This window comes from Vidua macroura, chromosome 18 (genome assembly GCF_024509145.1).
Source record: "Vidua macroura isolate BioBank_ID:100142 chromosome 18, ASM2450914v1, whole genome shotgun sequence".
Classification (NCBI taxonomy): Eukaryota; Metazoa; Chordata; class Aves; order Passeriformes; family Viduidae; genus Vidua; species Vidua macroura.
Window position 1 is genome coordinate 2,893,251 of NC_071588.1, and position 16,703 is coordinate 2,909,953.

A 16,703-nucleotide genomic window follows, 5' to 3' on the forward strand; every position below is an offset into this window, starting at 1 on the left:
CAGCAGCAGCCTTGTGAGCTCATGGCAGAACAGCCCCTGGTCTGGGGAAGGGAGAGAGCCCAAACTGCCAAGCACTCCCAGCAGGATGCTCGTGGTGTGGTTTGGAGCAAACACATTTGGCTCATCTTCCTTTTGCCTACAGAAAGGGAAGAGACCAGGAGCTACTTTAAGCTGGGGCAATTTAGAAAATAGAAAAGGACAAAAAAAATATATAAAGATGTAGTTGGGAAAGAATTGTTTATTTTATGTTTCTCAGAGGGATTTTACAAACAATGGAGCATTTTAAAAAAACTGAGTGATCAAAGTACTTGACAGTGTCCCTTAAACACACACACAAGCCCCTGGACAGAGGAAATCACACCAGCGAGGAGGTCAATACTGCCGAGGAGCAGCTGCATCTGCATAGTTCTAGGAGGAAAGATTGCAATGGTGTTGGTGCTAAAAAGTGTCATCCTGGCATTAAAATAAGAGCGCGCTGCAGTGCCTGCGCACGGACCTGCAGGAAACAAAGTGCATCAAATAACACGCCGAGCACGTATTGTAGAATAAATTTATTTACCTGATACAAATGAAACTAGGTGTGATGCTCCTTTACTGTCAGCATGTCAATAGACAATTGATCTTATTTACAACTTCTAAAGGTCACACATGCAGCTGTGGGAACTGGCTACGTCGTTGTTGCTTTTTAGATAAATGCATCACGATATTTTGTATTGCACCAACATCTGTCTTACTGCCTTAGATTTAAATAAGTTACATTACAGTGCAAAAGAGGTTGATTTGCACAGATGATAAAAAAATCCAACGTTATGAAGTGGAGGCTTACAGTTTAACATTCATCTGTAATCGTTTCCATGGATTTATAAATAGGAGAGCATTGTACAGAAGCTGTTGGAGTAGGATGTTTGGGTGATACAATACAGAGAGAGATCCGTCTACACCCCAAGGCATGCATTATCTGATATTGTACATTGTATAAACGGACATTTTACATACAGGAACATGGAAACCGGCTGACAGCTCCGCAATTCTTGTTCAAGGATAACCAAACTCTTCTCCATGCAGCACAGAAACCCAACTTCTCTGGAGAGAGTTCCGACTTGGTAAGCTATATTGCACGTTTGTACATCTGTATCATGAAGTCCTAATGGTACCACACTTTTCTTCCACAGAGAACACAATGAGTTTTGTTTTTAAGGGAAAGCAAAGAATCTTTACACGATACATGCAGAGGTTTTGGTAGATGTGTTGCTAAAAACACATGCACGCAACAAAACAACCTTACATTTCTGCAAAATTGTTTAGGAAGCGATTACTCCAGTATTGCTGAAAAGGAAAGAAAGAAAAGGCATCAGTTAATGAAAGGATGAATGCTAAGTATCATTATACAAGCAAGACTAAGATCAACAGTGACAGAAGAAAGAATGTTAAGTTTGCTAACTGGCTGCTCTGTCATTGAAGGGACACTCTCAGGTTACTTTGTTCTTGAAGCTCAGAATCTTCTGGATTAAGGCTCAGCTCCCTTGATTATCAGCAGAGCTAGCACTTCCTACTCAAGACTGCAGTGAAAAACAATTAAGACACATTTAATTAGCTTTTGCCTTTCTCTGCCTGACCAGTGGGCAACAGACAATTCTCACTTCTTTGGAATTTTTACTTTCAAGTTCCATAGTACGCACTTGTTTTTTTTCAGTTGAGGCATTAGGGCAGGTTTGGCCCCAAAGTCACCTAACAATGTCCCTTTTCCAAGTCAGGCAGCTTGTTCTGGGAAGCAGTAGGAAAGCTTTGAAGAAGTCATTAAACTACACGGATTAATGTGTAGGCAAAGGGTAGAGTACAAGGTCCTAAAGCTCCTGCTGTACTTCACCCCTACCACAGCATAAGGTCAGCCTTGTGTCTGGAGAGACTGCTCTGAGTCCCTACAGCTCCAGGGAAGCTCTTCCAAACACTGCTTCAACACTAAAATTTGGGCTCTCCTGCTAAGATTTGAAAATGCATATTAATGCAATTAAGGATGTAATTAGCAGAGATTAGGGAAACAGTTAATGGTTAGAAGTGCAAAAAAGTAAACAAGACAGGTGCAAGAGACAGACGACTCTATTGGTTTTACCTCCCTTCATCTCAGCAAATTCAGCCCCCTTGGGCTGCCATCAACTCTGGGCTCGAGCTGTGTCTCGGGCTGGCACTGCTGTACTGCATTCTATCATCAGATTAAAAACTCAGTTTCGTACCAGGAACCTCCCCAGCAGCCTCTCTACCAACACACGCCTCGGAGCACTTTGACAGACCAGTAGAAATGTTTTTCTGCAGCCTCTTTCGTACTCATTTATTTGCAATAACGTTTTGGGAAACCAAGTATGAACTATTTTTATTGCTCGGATGCCAGCAAGAAGGAGCAGCTCGTTGTGTAGCTCAGCACTTTGGATTGCTCACACGTGAAAGCAGAGAGAGCCCAAGGCACTGCAAAGACAAAAGCTCCTGTCTAAAAAATTCAATGCATGACTGCAGCTGCCTGAGCATCCTCCTTGCTACAGAAGACAGGATTCAGGAGGAGCTGCTCTCATTCCAAACCCCAGTGGGTTCCCAGCACAAGCCAATATCCTTCCTGGTGTTCCCAGCATAAGGCAGCATCAATCACACGATTGATCCTGGTCTTACACACCCCTCTCACAGTAGAGAATAAGCAGTGATGTGTGAGGGCACCCAGGAACCCAGGAAACAGCAGAGATGAAAAAGCTCGGTGAGATGGGAGCAAAGAGAAACAAAAAATATGAAGTTATTTTGTAAGAATGGAGCGGGAAATCAAGCCTGGGGAATTCTGAGTTAGTCCTGCTTGAACAAGGGCTGCTGTTTGTGGGCTAACATGGTTCAACAGGAGTTACCTTCTTCAACCCCAGCACTGGGGAGGTTGGAGAGAAAACATTTGGGACCACACAAATGAGTTTTGACTTTGAGATGTTGGCAAATGAGTCTGTCCTGAAAAATCCTCCCTTCCTGGCTTCTCCAGCTGAAAAGACTGAGGCTGAAAGATGACAGCATCTAAACAACTAAGGATGAACACTTTAGTTCAGACATTTCCTGCAAAAATTAGAAACTTTGCACTGCAGTTCTGTACTTTCTATGACACAAAAGCCCTCAGCTCCTTAGGCTCTTCCTGCAGCTTCCCCCAGCCTGCTCAGCTGCCAGCACTCCAGCTCCAGGATCACAAGGATGTGAAGCCAGGGCAGGATGCCTCACCACCCAGGGGGAAGCTCATGGTAGGTCTGAACATTTGGCCAATCCCAACCAGCCAAGGGTGGGATTTGCAGCACTTGGAGAACAGAATCCTGAAAGCACAGCACAGTTGCCATCCAACCCGAGATCTGCAGCTGCTGATCTTGGGGAACCCTATGGCTCCATTTCTGCAGGGAAACTTGGACAAGACTGCGAGAAACTGAAGAAAAGCAGGGCAGATGAAGATTGCTTGGGCTCTGAAAGAGCACCTTGTAAAACCTGACTGCTCCTGTAAGCTCAGGAGCCCATAGAGATGGATCCCAACATCTCCATTTGCCCACCACTCATCCAGATATCAAGGCAAAGTCCAAGAACACAAGGCCCTACCCCAAGTGCCTCAGAGACAGAGGCATGAATGAGCCCTCAGATCTCTATGGAAATCCATGACAAGCAGCAAGATTCATCTTCAACACTGACAGATCCAACAGAGAAGGTGCTGAATTCTGAATATTCTGAATTCTACTTATTGACAGTCATTTTCCCCTTCAGCTTCTTAAGAGAGGAAAAAGGGGGTGTATAGCAGGATTATTTGGCATAAAAGACAGGAACAGGATTGTACAAGAAGCAGAATTATCCATGGTGGCAGCCAGACACGTGGCTTTAAAAAGGCCACCACATGGTGCTCTGAGGTTCAGCAGAACCCGTGTTCAAGGATTCAGTGGCACTCCTGCCCTGGAAATGTCTGTCAATAGCACTGGGAGCACACTGAACTAAGCTGCTAATTTGTTTCCAGCAAATAACACACTGGTACACACTTTGATCTCAAGGAATCCTACATCACAGGAACGATTATTTTTTGTTTCAAGGAACAGGGACGAGTCTCACACTGCTCATTTGTTATTGATACAGCTAAAGGCCGGTGAAGGCCAGTGGTTTTATGGAATGCAAAACCTTAGTTTGGCTCTTCCACACCAAAAAAGGGCATTTGAGGGGATTTAAATGCTCACAGTTTGGCAACACACCTGCTACATCATCAGGTCAGCTCCTCTGAGCCACTTCAGCATCAACTCAAGTCAAAGTCTCTATAAACAAAGTATCACCATGCAGTGGAATTTCTGGTAGAGCCTCTGTGCTCTGAGGGAGCACCTCTCCACTTGAGAGCTCAAACCTAGAGAATTATGTGTGCCCGCTGGATTCCAGCTGGCAGCAAGAGAACATAGCCTGGAACTATCCTTCCCCTCCAAGAGGGATCACAAAGCTGTTTGAATTTGGTTACTAAAGCAGACTGAGACAGCACAAGATAACCAGCACCTGCTGCTCTACAGACACAGTGACCCCAGGGCAAGTTTCAAAGACTGCCCTGTTAAGCTGAGACTGTTCTTTTGCCTTCTCAGATGGCAAATAAATAATGAGCTGGTTTTGCCAGGAGCAGCACCTGCCCTTCGAGCACTGCAGGGACCAGGGAAGGGTGCTCAGCACTGGGGGGCAGCCCCTGTTTCAGAGCAGGAAAAAGCTTTGGAGTAATCCAGCACCTGACCACGAGTACCAGAGAGTTTTGGACACTAAACATTCATGGTAACAGCTGTCAGGGTCTTAAGTTACAGATTTGTCTGATTTTATCTCAAACTTAAGACCAAAAGCTGTAAGACCTTGGGGCACTAAGGCTCCCAGGTGCTATAAAACAAGACCCTAAAATACACTAAACCAAAAGCAAGTGGCTTTGCCTTTGGAATCAGTAATTTGAGCTTCAGACCACAAAACAAGAGTCTAAAGTGGTGATAATAATGTAGCACAGCAGAGTTTGACAAAACACAGCATGGGAATGAAGGAAATTACTATTTATTCTTCAACATGTATACAGCATATGCTATTTTACAGCAAGTCACCACTGGCAGGGTGAAATGGAAGAAAAATACTCACTTTAGTCGATGAAAGTTGGAAGGCATTGGAGAAAAACACCACAGTTAGGACTGTTAATGACTTACACATTGTTGATACAGGACTGAATTTGAAAACATGCTTTAACATTTACCGTAATAATGAAGGTGGTTAGTGCCACATTAAAATAAAAATAGTTCTATACAATATGTTCAATTTGGTCATGTGCTATTTACAGATTTTACAAAAAACACACACGAGCTTGTTACTTCAAGTCAGGCTAACAACAGGCCAGCAGAGTAACTCCATGTATACAACTGAGCATTAGTGCACTAAGTGTAGGAAATCCAATTTCTAGCTATGCAGTGCAAGTTATTGTTTCAGGTCTCATTGCAAATTTTGATCTTAAAGGGGGGGAGAAAAAAAAAAAGAAAGAAAAATAAAGGCTCTGACACATGTAAAAAAGGTATTAAACCCCAACTTAAACCCTCTTTTGAATTGAAACAGATTGTGTGTGTTAAAAAGGCTTTAGATTTAAGGAGACAGAAGTAGCCCTCCCTGTCCCTGCATAATGGGCAACACTGGCAAAGTAAGGTCTGTTACAATAAAATACAATAGACAAATAAATAATCCTTAAAAAAAACCAACCCTATGTGTGTGGAGAGTATGGAAGAACTCCAGCAGGCTGCACCTGGAATGGTATTTCTGCACGAGCAAGATCAGGCATACCTCATACAGAAAGTGGTGTAAACAAGGACAGTCAAGAACCAAGAGTGAGGGAAGAGGGGACCGAGAAGAAATCCTGACCCAGGGAGCAGGACTCTCTACCCAGTGCAGAAAGTTCTGCTTGTGAACAAAACCTGACTTTATGACAAATTAAGTTTGGATGATCATGCAGAAGACAAACAGTTACATGCTTTTTTAGTTTTAGACAACACACATTCATTCCCTAAAATCTGCTGCCAATTTAGTTTGATAGTGTCCGCTGGCTCAAAAAAAATTTACTTTTTTTTACATGATGAATAGACTATTGAACAGAACACTGTACATGCTTTTCATCTACAAAAAAATATTTGCATAAAATAGTGTTAGTTCTCTGTACATGTCAATGGACACTTTAACTGTGTATAAAAGAGGAATATATTGCCCCCACTGAAGTCAGAAAAAGCAAAAAACCAAAATCTAGATTATGAAACCTCCATCACCGGCAAATATGTTCATGTGAAAATTCAGCAGAAATAGACAGTTGCTCTAAACAATAAAAAAATTAAGTTAAACTTTTTTTCTTTTTTTCCTCGTTTGAATGCAAAACTTGTCACCATGTCAGTCAAGACCAGAACATATCACTAAAGTTAGTGTCTGTGCTGTAAAGCCAGATAACCAGGGGCATAGTAATGAACACAAACGGCCAGGAAACTCCTTCGGTGCATGCTGACAGAGCACAGGGTTTGGTGGCAGGCCGCACACTATCATCTTTACCAGGTTCCAGGTAGTTACGGGCCACATATTTAAGTGTTTCATCCAGCAGAATGACAGGGAGGGAGATTTTCAATACCATCAGCCACTGCGTCACGTTCAGAGGTGTGATCTGGAAGATAATCTGAAAGAAAAGCCAGGGGTTACCAAGCTCCCCCTCCAGCCCTGGCCTCGAGCCCCACACAAGGTTTTGCTCTGTCTGGAAGTTCAGGGGTGGGGGTAAGGCATGAGCACTTACTGGCAGTGGTTCCACATAAAGGATAAGGAAGTGGAGGGACATGGACAAGCAAATGGCCCCCACCAGCCAGATGTTCTCCCACGGGGGCATCCTCATCAGGGACTGGTTTTCTGAGAGGCTGCAACAGAAACATGGCTCATGTGTGACTCTGACACCAACAGGAAGCTCTGAGAACCACAAAGCAGCCTGGCACAGCACAGGGATCCCAGGCAGGAAACAGCCCAGGACACGGTTTGGATGCTGCAACTTCAAACTGGCTGAGGTCAGCTTAGCAAAGCAGTCAGCATCAGCCTCAGGTCTGTTCTTGAAGTCGTCTCAAGTGTTCTGTCCTGACCTAGTCTATTCTTCTCACTACGACCCCAAAACCCTCTCCATGGGAGGGAAAGGGAAGTGTGGACATGGCAGCCTAGGAGAGCTGAGGGCCCCAAGTGCACCCACTTCTGCTGGAGTTCACTGAAAGACTGACACAGGGTCAAAAACTTTCACCTTCTTAATGCTGGCTCTTGATTCCATCTGCATTTAGGCTGTGCTGGAGAAGAGGCTGAGATCCAGAGCAGCAGATGTAGAGCAGTATCTTTATGTAGGACTACCCCGGTGCAATGTATTTCGAGTTTATTTGTTTTTAAATTAACTGACCTCTAAGCTATTTGAAGAAAAATACCCTTGACATTGTGCTATTTAGTAGTTTCCATTTATAATCTAATATTAATTGGCTAAACCCACACTCCCTTAGGGCAGGAAAAACTATTTTCCATATCTTCAGCATTCTTATTTTAGTTCTCCTTGATATCACTTTATACCAACATAGTAGGGATAATCTGATTGATTAAGCTTAGATTAAAAATAATGGAAAATATTTCAGTTGCTGGTGCTTAGTAAAATACCAGAATGAATTGGCAGACTTAAAAATACACCTTATGATAAGAGATCTCAAATGTTATCTAAGAGTCAGTTTGTTTGCACTACCACAACTCAGAAGGGAAATGTGACTCACTCTTCATTAGCTGAGCTGTTCACCAAGGATCAAATTGCACAAAAAGCAGGATTTTGGATAAGCTATGCAGAGGCTTGGCTTTCCTGATGGGACATACGAACCTGTTGAGAGCATTGCACATCTCTATGGTGACAAGCACAGAGAGAGCCATTGTCATCGGATACGGGGACTCAAACACCACACAGTCCACCCCATAGAAGTCTGGATTGTCCTCCTTGCACTGCAGAAAATGGCTCTGGAACAGAACAGAGTCAACTCACTTCCACAGCTCGTTAACTTTTGAAGTGTAAAATAGGCAACCAGGAAAACAGCAGTGAGTACTGCAGAAAGGGAAGTTTCTACTGTGACTCTTAAAACCAGTGCTTACAGACTTTTGCCTGTTTTAGAAAAATCCTCTTTAGGCTTTCACTTACAAGACAACAATTTGTCCTTCAAATTGTTAGAAGCCCAGCTATCCCACCTCTGAGCTTTGCTATCAAGACTAATTAATCATGATCAAGTTTCACAGGAACAAGTCTGAAAATGTTTAATTATATAAATTCCTGTAACCTACCGGGTTTGTACAGTCATTTCAAGTATGAAAGCACCAGGAACCTCCCCTCTCCCCCCAAAGATATTAAACTGAGCAAATACCAGCTGGTAAAAGGAAACTTTTGGACCACCATCAGCAGCAATAAACCACCAAGCAGCAGCACCCACTGTGGCAGCACCAACGTAACCTGCAAGAAAACAAAGAGCTTTTCTCAGCGCTGTGAACTGTATGCAAGACATACTTGAACTTGCCACATTTGAACTTCTCCCTCAAGACTTCCAGTACTGAAAAAAAACAGGTTGTAATTCATGTCTTAGTTTATTTAAGGAAAAAAGAAAAGCCATCAGTACTTACATCCAATAGCCAGGTAACGGAAGAAGAGCCACCCACTGATGAGGGGCTCTTTGGGGTTGCGCGGTGGCTTGTTCATGATATCAAGGTCAGGAGGGTTGAAGCCCAGGGCAGTGGCAGGGAGACCATCCGTCACAAGGTTTACCCACAGCAGCTGAACAGGAATTAGAGCTTCAGGAAAACCCAGGGCAGCAGTCAAGAAGATACTACAAAGAAACCCACCGGTTAGAAGCTCATTCTTGTGCATGTCAGTAACGTTTAAGCCTAAACCTGCAGCAGCACTTCTGTTCTCTCTTACCCACTGAAGATCACAAGCTGAATATTCACAATCAGAAAACTAAACACATACCCAAAAGCAAAGACTAACCACTGTCATGTAAGCTTTGAAGCATTGTCTTCTTCTGATAACTTCAAAAATTGAAGACTTGACTTTAGAGTTGTTTTTTCTCCATTCTACTTGTCTGTATAGCTAAATATATATGTACACATGGATAAAGGCTTGCAAACCACTTTCTAAAAGACATTTTGGCTCAAATAACTAACCTTCATTTCCCTAGATTACTGCTATTCCCTGCAGAAGTTTATTGAACCTGTAACTTTCATGGCTCCAAGCCTGTGTGAATAAATAGAACAGAAATAAGGGGCTGCAACAAGAGCCATATGAAGGATGGCCTTAAATCTGACAAGAAACAAGGCAAGAGAGAACTGCTGTGCTTTATCCCACTCTGGGAAAAGTCTGCTTCGATGCAAGGACTGTGAGGAGATCAGTATTTACATTTTGTCACCAGCAATGCATTCTGTGGTGCTGGGTCACCTCTGCTCCTCCCGGAGGAACACACAACATGTTTCTGGAACCTGAGGTTAAACAAACATCTAAGCTATGCCTGGGACTATGTTATCTGAAATTCCACATCTTGTACTGTTTGATTAAGGTTTTGGTTTACCTTCTCCAGAGAATTATTCCAATCATAGAAATGACTGGAAAGCATTACCTACTGAGCTAGAATATTCTAAATAACACAACGTGCAACTTTTGTGGCAAGCTACAGTTCTTCACTAAAGAGAGGCCAGAAACATGCAGCTTCCACAGAGACCCATTACCTGGAGAACCTCCTCCTCTGGTTTTAGTGAGAAATACTGGAAGAGCCCATCATCACTATTCTAGCTCAAAGAAAAAAATAAATTTAAACCTACCAAACAACTTCCCCAACATTGGAGGAGATCAGGTATCTGATGAACTGTTTCATGTTGTTATAAATTGCACGTCCTTCTTCCACAGCAGCCACAATTGTGGAGAAATTGTCATCTGCCAAAACCATTTCAGAAGCAGTTTTGGCCACTGCAGTACCAGAACCCATGGCAATTCCAATTTCTGCCTTCTTCAGTGCAGGGGCATCATTGACACCATCACCAGTCTAAAATGAGAATTCAGGGTTTGAAATGAATCAGTAAATAAGGTGGGCATTAACATACAGATCCAGAAAGGAATTTTGCACTGGGTGTGGTTTTGGATCCTCAAAACTCATTAAGTGCAGGGAAATATGGAAGCAAGTGTTTTCCAGAATGGGGAATTACTCAGAGAAGGCCTAATTAGGGTTTAAGCAGCATTTGCCTTTCTAACCAAGTAACCATCACTTACCATGGCTGTGATCTCATCGAAAGACTGAAGGAACTCCACAATTTTGGATTTGTGGGAAGGCTCTACCCGGGCAAAGCACCGGGCATGGTGACAGGCATCCCTCTGGGCAGCCAGGGACAGCTCATCAAACTCCCTGCCCGTGAAGGCTTTGGTGGACACATCCTCATCCTCCACAAAGATCCCGATGCGGCGGCAAATGGCCACAGCCGTGCCCTTGTTGTCACCAGTGATCATAATAACTCTGATGCCAGCCTGTCTGCACAGCTTTATGGATGAAGCTACCTCAATCCTTGGGGGATCCAGCATTCCCACGCAGCCCACGAATGTCAGGTTGGTCTGAAACAAGACACAGCGACTTTCAGTGCAAGATCCTGCAGATTTCTCCTCTGGTAGCAGTGAGGTAATTATTTTCCCTGCATGTTACACCTGTGTTGTGACATTTGGGATAATTCCTTGTCCTGCCTCACCAAATTTTGCTTGAAATGCATTAATTTGAAGTTAAAACATGTTCTATTTGCCAGCCTTGCAAATTCAACCTGCAAGCATTGAGTCTTTCACTTTTATCATCAGTGCCAGGAGCAGAGAGAGCACAAGCCAAGAACTAATGCAACTGTTGTTACTTTCCTCCTAAATACCAGATACAGATTTCATTGGAAAATTACAGAGCAGCTAAGATGATAATCATGGACTGAGCCCTTGCAGCTGACAGCACAGAGGCAGGGAAGTGAACCTGACTCCCAGAGAGGTATGTTCCATCACAAAATCCCCAAAAAGGTCTTGCAGTTGAGCAACGCCAAACTGAAAAACCATAAAAGCTGAAACCACAATGCAGTTTTTGGACTGTTTAACTGATTTCTTCTTGTGCTTTTAGCCAAAAAAAGCTACCTGCCATCAACAATTTCTTCTAAACCACAAAGTCTCTTCTTAGACTGAGCATTCCCTCCATACAAGTGGGGAACTGTTATGTCTGACATCAAAAATACCCAGAAAGAGAAAATTCTCAGATGTAACTTCCTTGAGAAATAATCAAATAGAAGGAGCCACCATTCTCCAGTTTGGAAGAGGGAGAAGTGCTACTGATCTTACCTCATAGTTAATGAAATTTGAGGAGTCCTCCAGATTCATTTCCTCTTTTTTGGGAGGATTGTCATGGGTTGCCAGAGCCAAGCAACGCAGTGTGTCTCTGCCAGTTCCCCATTCTCTAATGACAGACATTATTTTCTGCTTAATTCCTGGAGTCAAAGGGATTTTAGCATTTCCAACACGGACATGTGTACATCTGTCAATCACACCTTCAGGAGCACCCTGCAGAGACAAAAAGAAGAAGTAATTTAGCTTAATAAATCCCTTTCCATTACAACATTTGCTTAAATTACCGAGTCCTTCCTCCCACTCCAAGCTGCAGTTAGTTGCACTGTAATTTTTAAGTATTTAAAATACTCTGCAGCCATTCCACCACCTCTCTCTCTCCAGTGAGTGACTGACCTTAACAAACATCTTGCTCATGGACGTGCGGCTCGGTTTGTTCGGAGTACAATAGACAGACATCGACTTCCTGTCTCTTGAGAATTCCAGAGTGAATTCTTTCTTCATCAGTTGTTTTATCACCTTATTAAAACAAAAAGCATAAAATGCATTTAGGTGATACACACTACAGAGCTGTGTCCCCAGGCAATGGCAGTAAAAGAGGACTCACTGAGTTGCAGGCGTTTGCACGTTCGATTCTAGAAAGTCCCTTCAGGTCTGTGTCGAACACGTTCATTTTCTCAACCAGACACGTAAGCGCCGTCTCTGTGGCTTCACCAACCTTTTCATAAACTCCCTTAGCCTTGAGTTAACACAAAGCAAACAAAAGCACAGGAGGTTAAACATCACCTGGAACCTACCAAGCTCAAGTGTCACAATGAGGGGGAAAAAAAAAAAAAAGCGGCTCATGAAACAAGTAAAACTATTTTAAAAGAGCAGCTTTGAGGAGTTTGATTTGTAGGAATTTGAAGCCTTTACCCTTAAGAGCAGCAGAGAGAGATGTCAGTATTTTATCATCAAGCATTTAAGACATTTTGAGACTTGGTAGCACCCATAAGGCAGCAAGGCAAAGCAAGAAAGCAGCATCAGGAGAGCTCCAAATTACAGATTACACTTGCTGCTGGATTTAGTTCTCAGTGTTCAACGAACAAGTAATTCTCAGAATTAATACTTCAGAGGGCCTAAATACTCTCCCCTTGACTAGAAGGGGATTTAGCACTAAAAGGTATTACACAGACAGATGAGAACATTTGTCCTCATTGCCACACTCCCCTCTGTTCCAGGATATGAACTTACTTCATTGTAATCCAAAGAGGAATCGTTGCAGAGTGCACAGATCGTTGCAAGTTCCACAAGACCATCGTACTGGCTACATTTAATGAGTTTGTCATCTTTATGCCTTTCCAGAGGAAGAAAAGGGGGAGACTGAAGTCAGTTATTTAGTATTAGCATCTCATATTTTCTTCATCCTCTTTACTGCATTTCCATTTAGTACAATGCTCATTAGTTATGGACTTGGAACCACAGAAGTTGTTGGGAAGAGCAGGACTGATAAAGGGGAGTTCTGAAGTTTGGATCAGAATCATGAATGGAATGAGAAGATCACTGATGACACCACTCCCTGAGTGACAAAAACTCACTTCCTCCAGTGACAGTCACACAGCAGCCTGGAGAAGGGCTCAGTCTGAGGTTTGAAGGCACTGTTTGAGCCCCTGTTTTTGCAGGGCTTGGAGGGGAGGTCCAAGCAGGAGAGGAATATTGTTGGACACCTGAGGAGTTCAGCTTCCTTCCTGCTGCATATTCTGCAGCTTTACTGCAATGCATGAAGTGCATGCACTGGGCAGGCATTAAAGCAGATTTTCCTCTTTAATTTCCTAACAATTGATTTGTATTATATGTCAGCATCCTCAAGCCATGAAAAGTGAAGTCATTTCACAAGACTACCTCCACAAGAAAAAAAAGTGCTCTTTTCTAGTAGTGAAGCACACTTAATAATCAATATGTCGAGGCTTCAGAGAGAGGGAAGGTACATTTTCCTGAAGTAAAGCACCATTCTGACATCCCAACTAAGAAGCAACTTCTCTGCTTTCACACTTGGAAACAGTGAATTGATTCCTTTTCTGGAACATTCCCAGACTTCTACAGCAAGCACAAAAGAACCAAGACAGTGCTCAATACTGTTATTTTCCCCTAGCAAAATGACCAAGGCTGAGCTAATATAGAATATCTTTTATTAAAGCTCTGAAGGAGGGGAGAAAAAGGTCTGATGGTGGAAAGATGTGGATCATTACTCTAAGAATTCACAACACAGACGATGACATGTCCCATTATGTAAGCTTTTGTTCAGTTGTGGTACTGCAAACAAATTCCAGTGTTGTGTAACACAGCACAAGAACAAAATGAATCTTAAGGAAACAAGTATGTTTTTAATGTTGCATTTGGCTTATAATCCTACAGCCATAAGCTGTGGCTTTGAAGTCCAGCTCTCAGGCTGTCACCTCATCCATCCCACCCAAAACTTCCTGTTTTCACCTGTTCTGAACTCAAAGCACACCAGCATATTGGAATATTCATAACTTGTCATACCAGGTTTTATTTTCTATAGCCCTTGTTTTTGTGTTCCTTATCAACAGTTTCTGAAGAACAAATGCAGAGCCTAAGGTGCTGGGATCAGTTCTGGATAAAGGAATTTTTTTCCTTACAGCTTCAGGTTTTTCAAGATGAACTCATTTGAAGGTCAGGTACAATCTACCAGTTTTTGCTGCAGTTCTTAATTATTATTGGGTTTGTGCTCTCAGCTTGCAGTAAGACTGAGTGTGCTGAGACATGGCAAAACTACTCCATACTTTTGACAATCTCCCAATATCTCTGGAAAACAAATTGATATGAAATTTGGGAGGTTTTTGTAAGAAATAATTGTGATTTTATATTCTGAATGAATCTTAGGGGAGAGTTTGGTATCATATTTTAACACTAAGTGAAAAATTACTGATTTAGTGCAAGAACACTTAATGGTTATGAAACTGAATAGGCTGTGGAAGACAACAGTACCAAGTAAGACCTAGCAGAAATGCTTCTTATCTGGAGCAGGTCCTGCTCTGGGGCAGTGCAATGGATTAATTGCCTCTCAACACCCCCCCCCCCCCCAAACTCCATTTTCAGTGACAGTTTGCAATCCAAGGTGAAGTCAGTCACCTTACTTAAAATTCCTCCAAAGCCACGGCTTTAAAAGCTGTCCATAAATGCAGAAATAAACCAGCCCTACGGGTTGGAGTGGAGCTGAGTTTCCCTTTGCTCCAGTAAGAGCCTTTCTGAGGCAATTTCCCTCTCTCAGAATCCTTTGTGTCCCCGAATGCAGTGAGTTTAACACACTTTTCACATTCCCTCAACTTCAGTAAGTGAAAACAGCACATTAACAAACATTGCTGTCTGTCTCATTATCCCCCACATCTGTCACCACACTCTATTTTATTATTTTGTTTATCTGGAGCTCTTGTAAGCCCAGCTAAAGTGCAATAGCTGGGAGTTTTGCAAGGTCTGGAGTCACCTTGTCTAAGCAAATGCTGCCTCCTGAAATGAAAGCGTAAGTTTTTGACAGCAATTAGCTTTGAAACAAAAAAGAACTGGGGAATTAAGATTTCCAGCTGCTGGGAACACCAGGGTCTTAACTGCCATGGAAATTAAACAGAGATAATCATTATTGAGATGGGCAAGATTGGAGGAGTCAGAGGCACACGAGTGAAACTGCACAAGGCTGAGATGCTTACAATAACTGAAATTAAATTCTACATCATCCACAGCAGAGTTCTATTCTGCAAGTAAAACTGAATTGATAAGGTTATAAAACACATGGAGGACTGATCAAGTAAAAGGAGCTGTAACAACCCAGTAAAAAGAGGCTTTTCTTCAAGAAGCAGAGTCCTAAAAATTCCTGAAGTCTTCAGGATGAACCACTTACCTCACTAGTAGAGACTTGCAGCTGATAAAGTAAACCAGACCTCATTCCTTTCCTAAAGGACTGGGTTTAACAGCAGCTCAAATAGCAAGGGCTGGGACAAACACACACCAGCTCAAGTAGAGATGCACCAATAAAATACTGAGGGCCAGGGACAGGAATTTACAGTCAATTCAAGACTTCAACTCCAACACATTCAGAAGATGCCTCAGAAAAAACAACTTCCCCATTCTCTGAGACAGGGAAATTGGAAACACTGAGCTCACAGATTAGCAAATGCTCACCTCTTCAGATTTACCCAGTTTTTGAATAAGAAATGTGAACCTCACTTAGAAGTACTGAGATAGCTAATCTCAGTCCAGGGAGATTTCAATAAAATAAATCCTCTCTACCCCTTACTAATTTTTGGATTATCAAGGGAACAGTGCAATACTGGAGACTTTTTATATTTTATGTAGGTTTACTTTTCTACAATTTATCTTTGTTTTCCTGTTTATTACTTCCCCCTCCCAGCCCTTCAATGTGCATTCTCACTGGCTGCCCTTTCACTTATTAACTATCACTATTGAATATTACATGTATCCCTTTTCTAGACTAAAGTAATAGTGAATGCATGAACAGACAAATATTTAACTTGAACAGGACACTTACACTTCTCCCATGGGAGCATACGTTGAACCAGTTACAGTAAATTCATTCAGGGAGCAGCTGTCTCCTTCTACTCTGTCCAGGATAAACATCTGAAATTAGAGAGTTAGAAGTGTTACTACCTTTGAACAATAATTAAAGCAAGAGATTTAAACAGGCCTTAGGCAAGCAGGTACAAGAGGCAAGTTCAGTCTGAATAAACAAACCAGACAAGACCTGATTCTGTGCACTTGGATCCCACTTATGTTTGAACAGCTTCATACACTGAAGCACAAAGTACAGGGAACAGCTCTTCTGCCTACAGAGCTCTTTGGAAAACAGAGCTGAAAACCACGGGAACTGTGTACACTTCAGCTGGGAAGCCCATTCACACACCACCTGACAATCCTCACTAGAGCCAAGCTCTTCCTAAACTTCACACCTGTGAATTAATTCTCATGTAACACAAATCATGAATTAATTCTCTGCTTTGGAATAGTCAAACACAGCTCAGCTGGACACTGTCAGCTGACAATTTCTCCCAAAATCAAAATAAAAGCATCTATAAATAGGAGAAGCTGAGATCTAAGAGGTGAGGTTTTAGCAAGAGCCAGACTTTCTCCTAATACCAGCCTTAAATGAAAGCGTTTCCTGTCCTGGTTTCCAGTTACAAGTCACTTTACCACATGGGACACTGGGAGCTTAAACCAATCAGCCAATTCAAGTGCTTTTCTAGCACTGGTGAAAATACTACTTTCAAATTCAGACACCAAT

General features: G+C 42.5%; 1 protein-coding gene across 3 annotated transcripts in view; it reads right to left on the minus strand.

Moving 5' to 3' along the window:
• Nucleotides 1-220: 220 nt before the first annotated feature.
• ATP2A2 (ATPase sarcoplasmic/endoplasmic reticulum Ca2+ transporting 2) overlaps nt 221-16,703 on the minus strand; it is a 43,813-nt gene continuing 27,330 nt past the window's right edge. The window contains exons 9-21 of one of the 3 annotated variants that reach the window (XR_008439791.1): nt 15,954-16,042; nt 12,644-12,746; nt 12,018-12,149; nt 11,807-11,929; nt 11,408-11,626; nt 10,322-10,657; nt 9,877-10,097; nt 8,686-8,888; nt 8,433-8,518; nt 7,901-8,034; nt 6,806-6,923; nt 5,134-6,691; nt 221-1,326 (exon numbers count right to left, since the gene is read on the minus strand). Coding sequence is in view for 2 of the 3 variants with exons in the window: in XM_053993402.1 (XP_053849377.1) it covers nt 6,419-6,691; nt 6,806-6,923; nt 7,901-8,034; nt 8,433-8,518; nt 8,686-8,888; nt 9,877-10,097; nt 10,322-10,657; nt 11,408-11,626; nt 11,807-11,929; nt 12,018-12,149; nt 12,644-12,746; nt 15,954-16,042 (2,037 nt within the window). In the remaining variant the exon portion in view is untranslated. Of the gene's footprint in view, nt 1,327-5,036; nt 6,692-6,805; nt 6,924-7,900; nt 8,035-8,432; nt 8,519-8,685; nt 8,889-9,876; nt 10,098-10,321; nt 10,658-11,407; nt 11,627-11,806; nt 11,930-12,017; nt 12,150-12,643; nt 12,747-15,953; nt 16,043-16,703 lie in introns of those variants that run through there. The other 2 variants (XM_053993403.1, XM_053993402.1) reach the window with 2 other exon arrangements.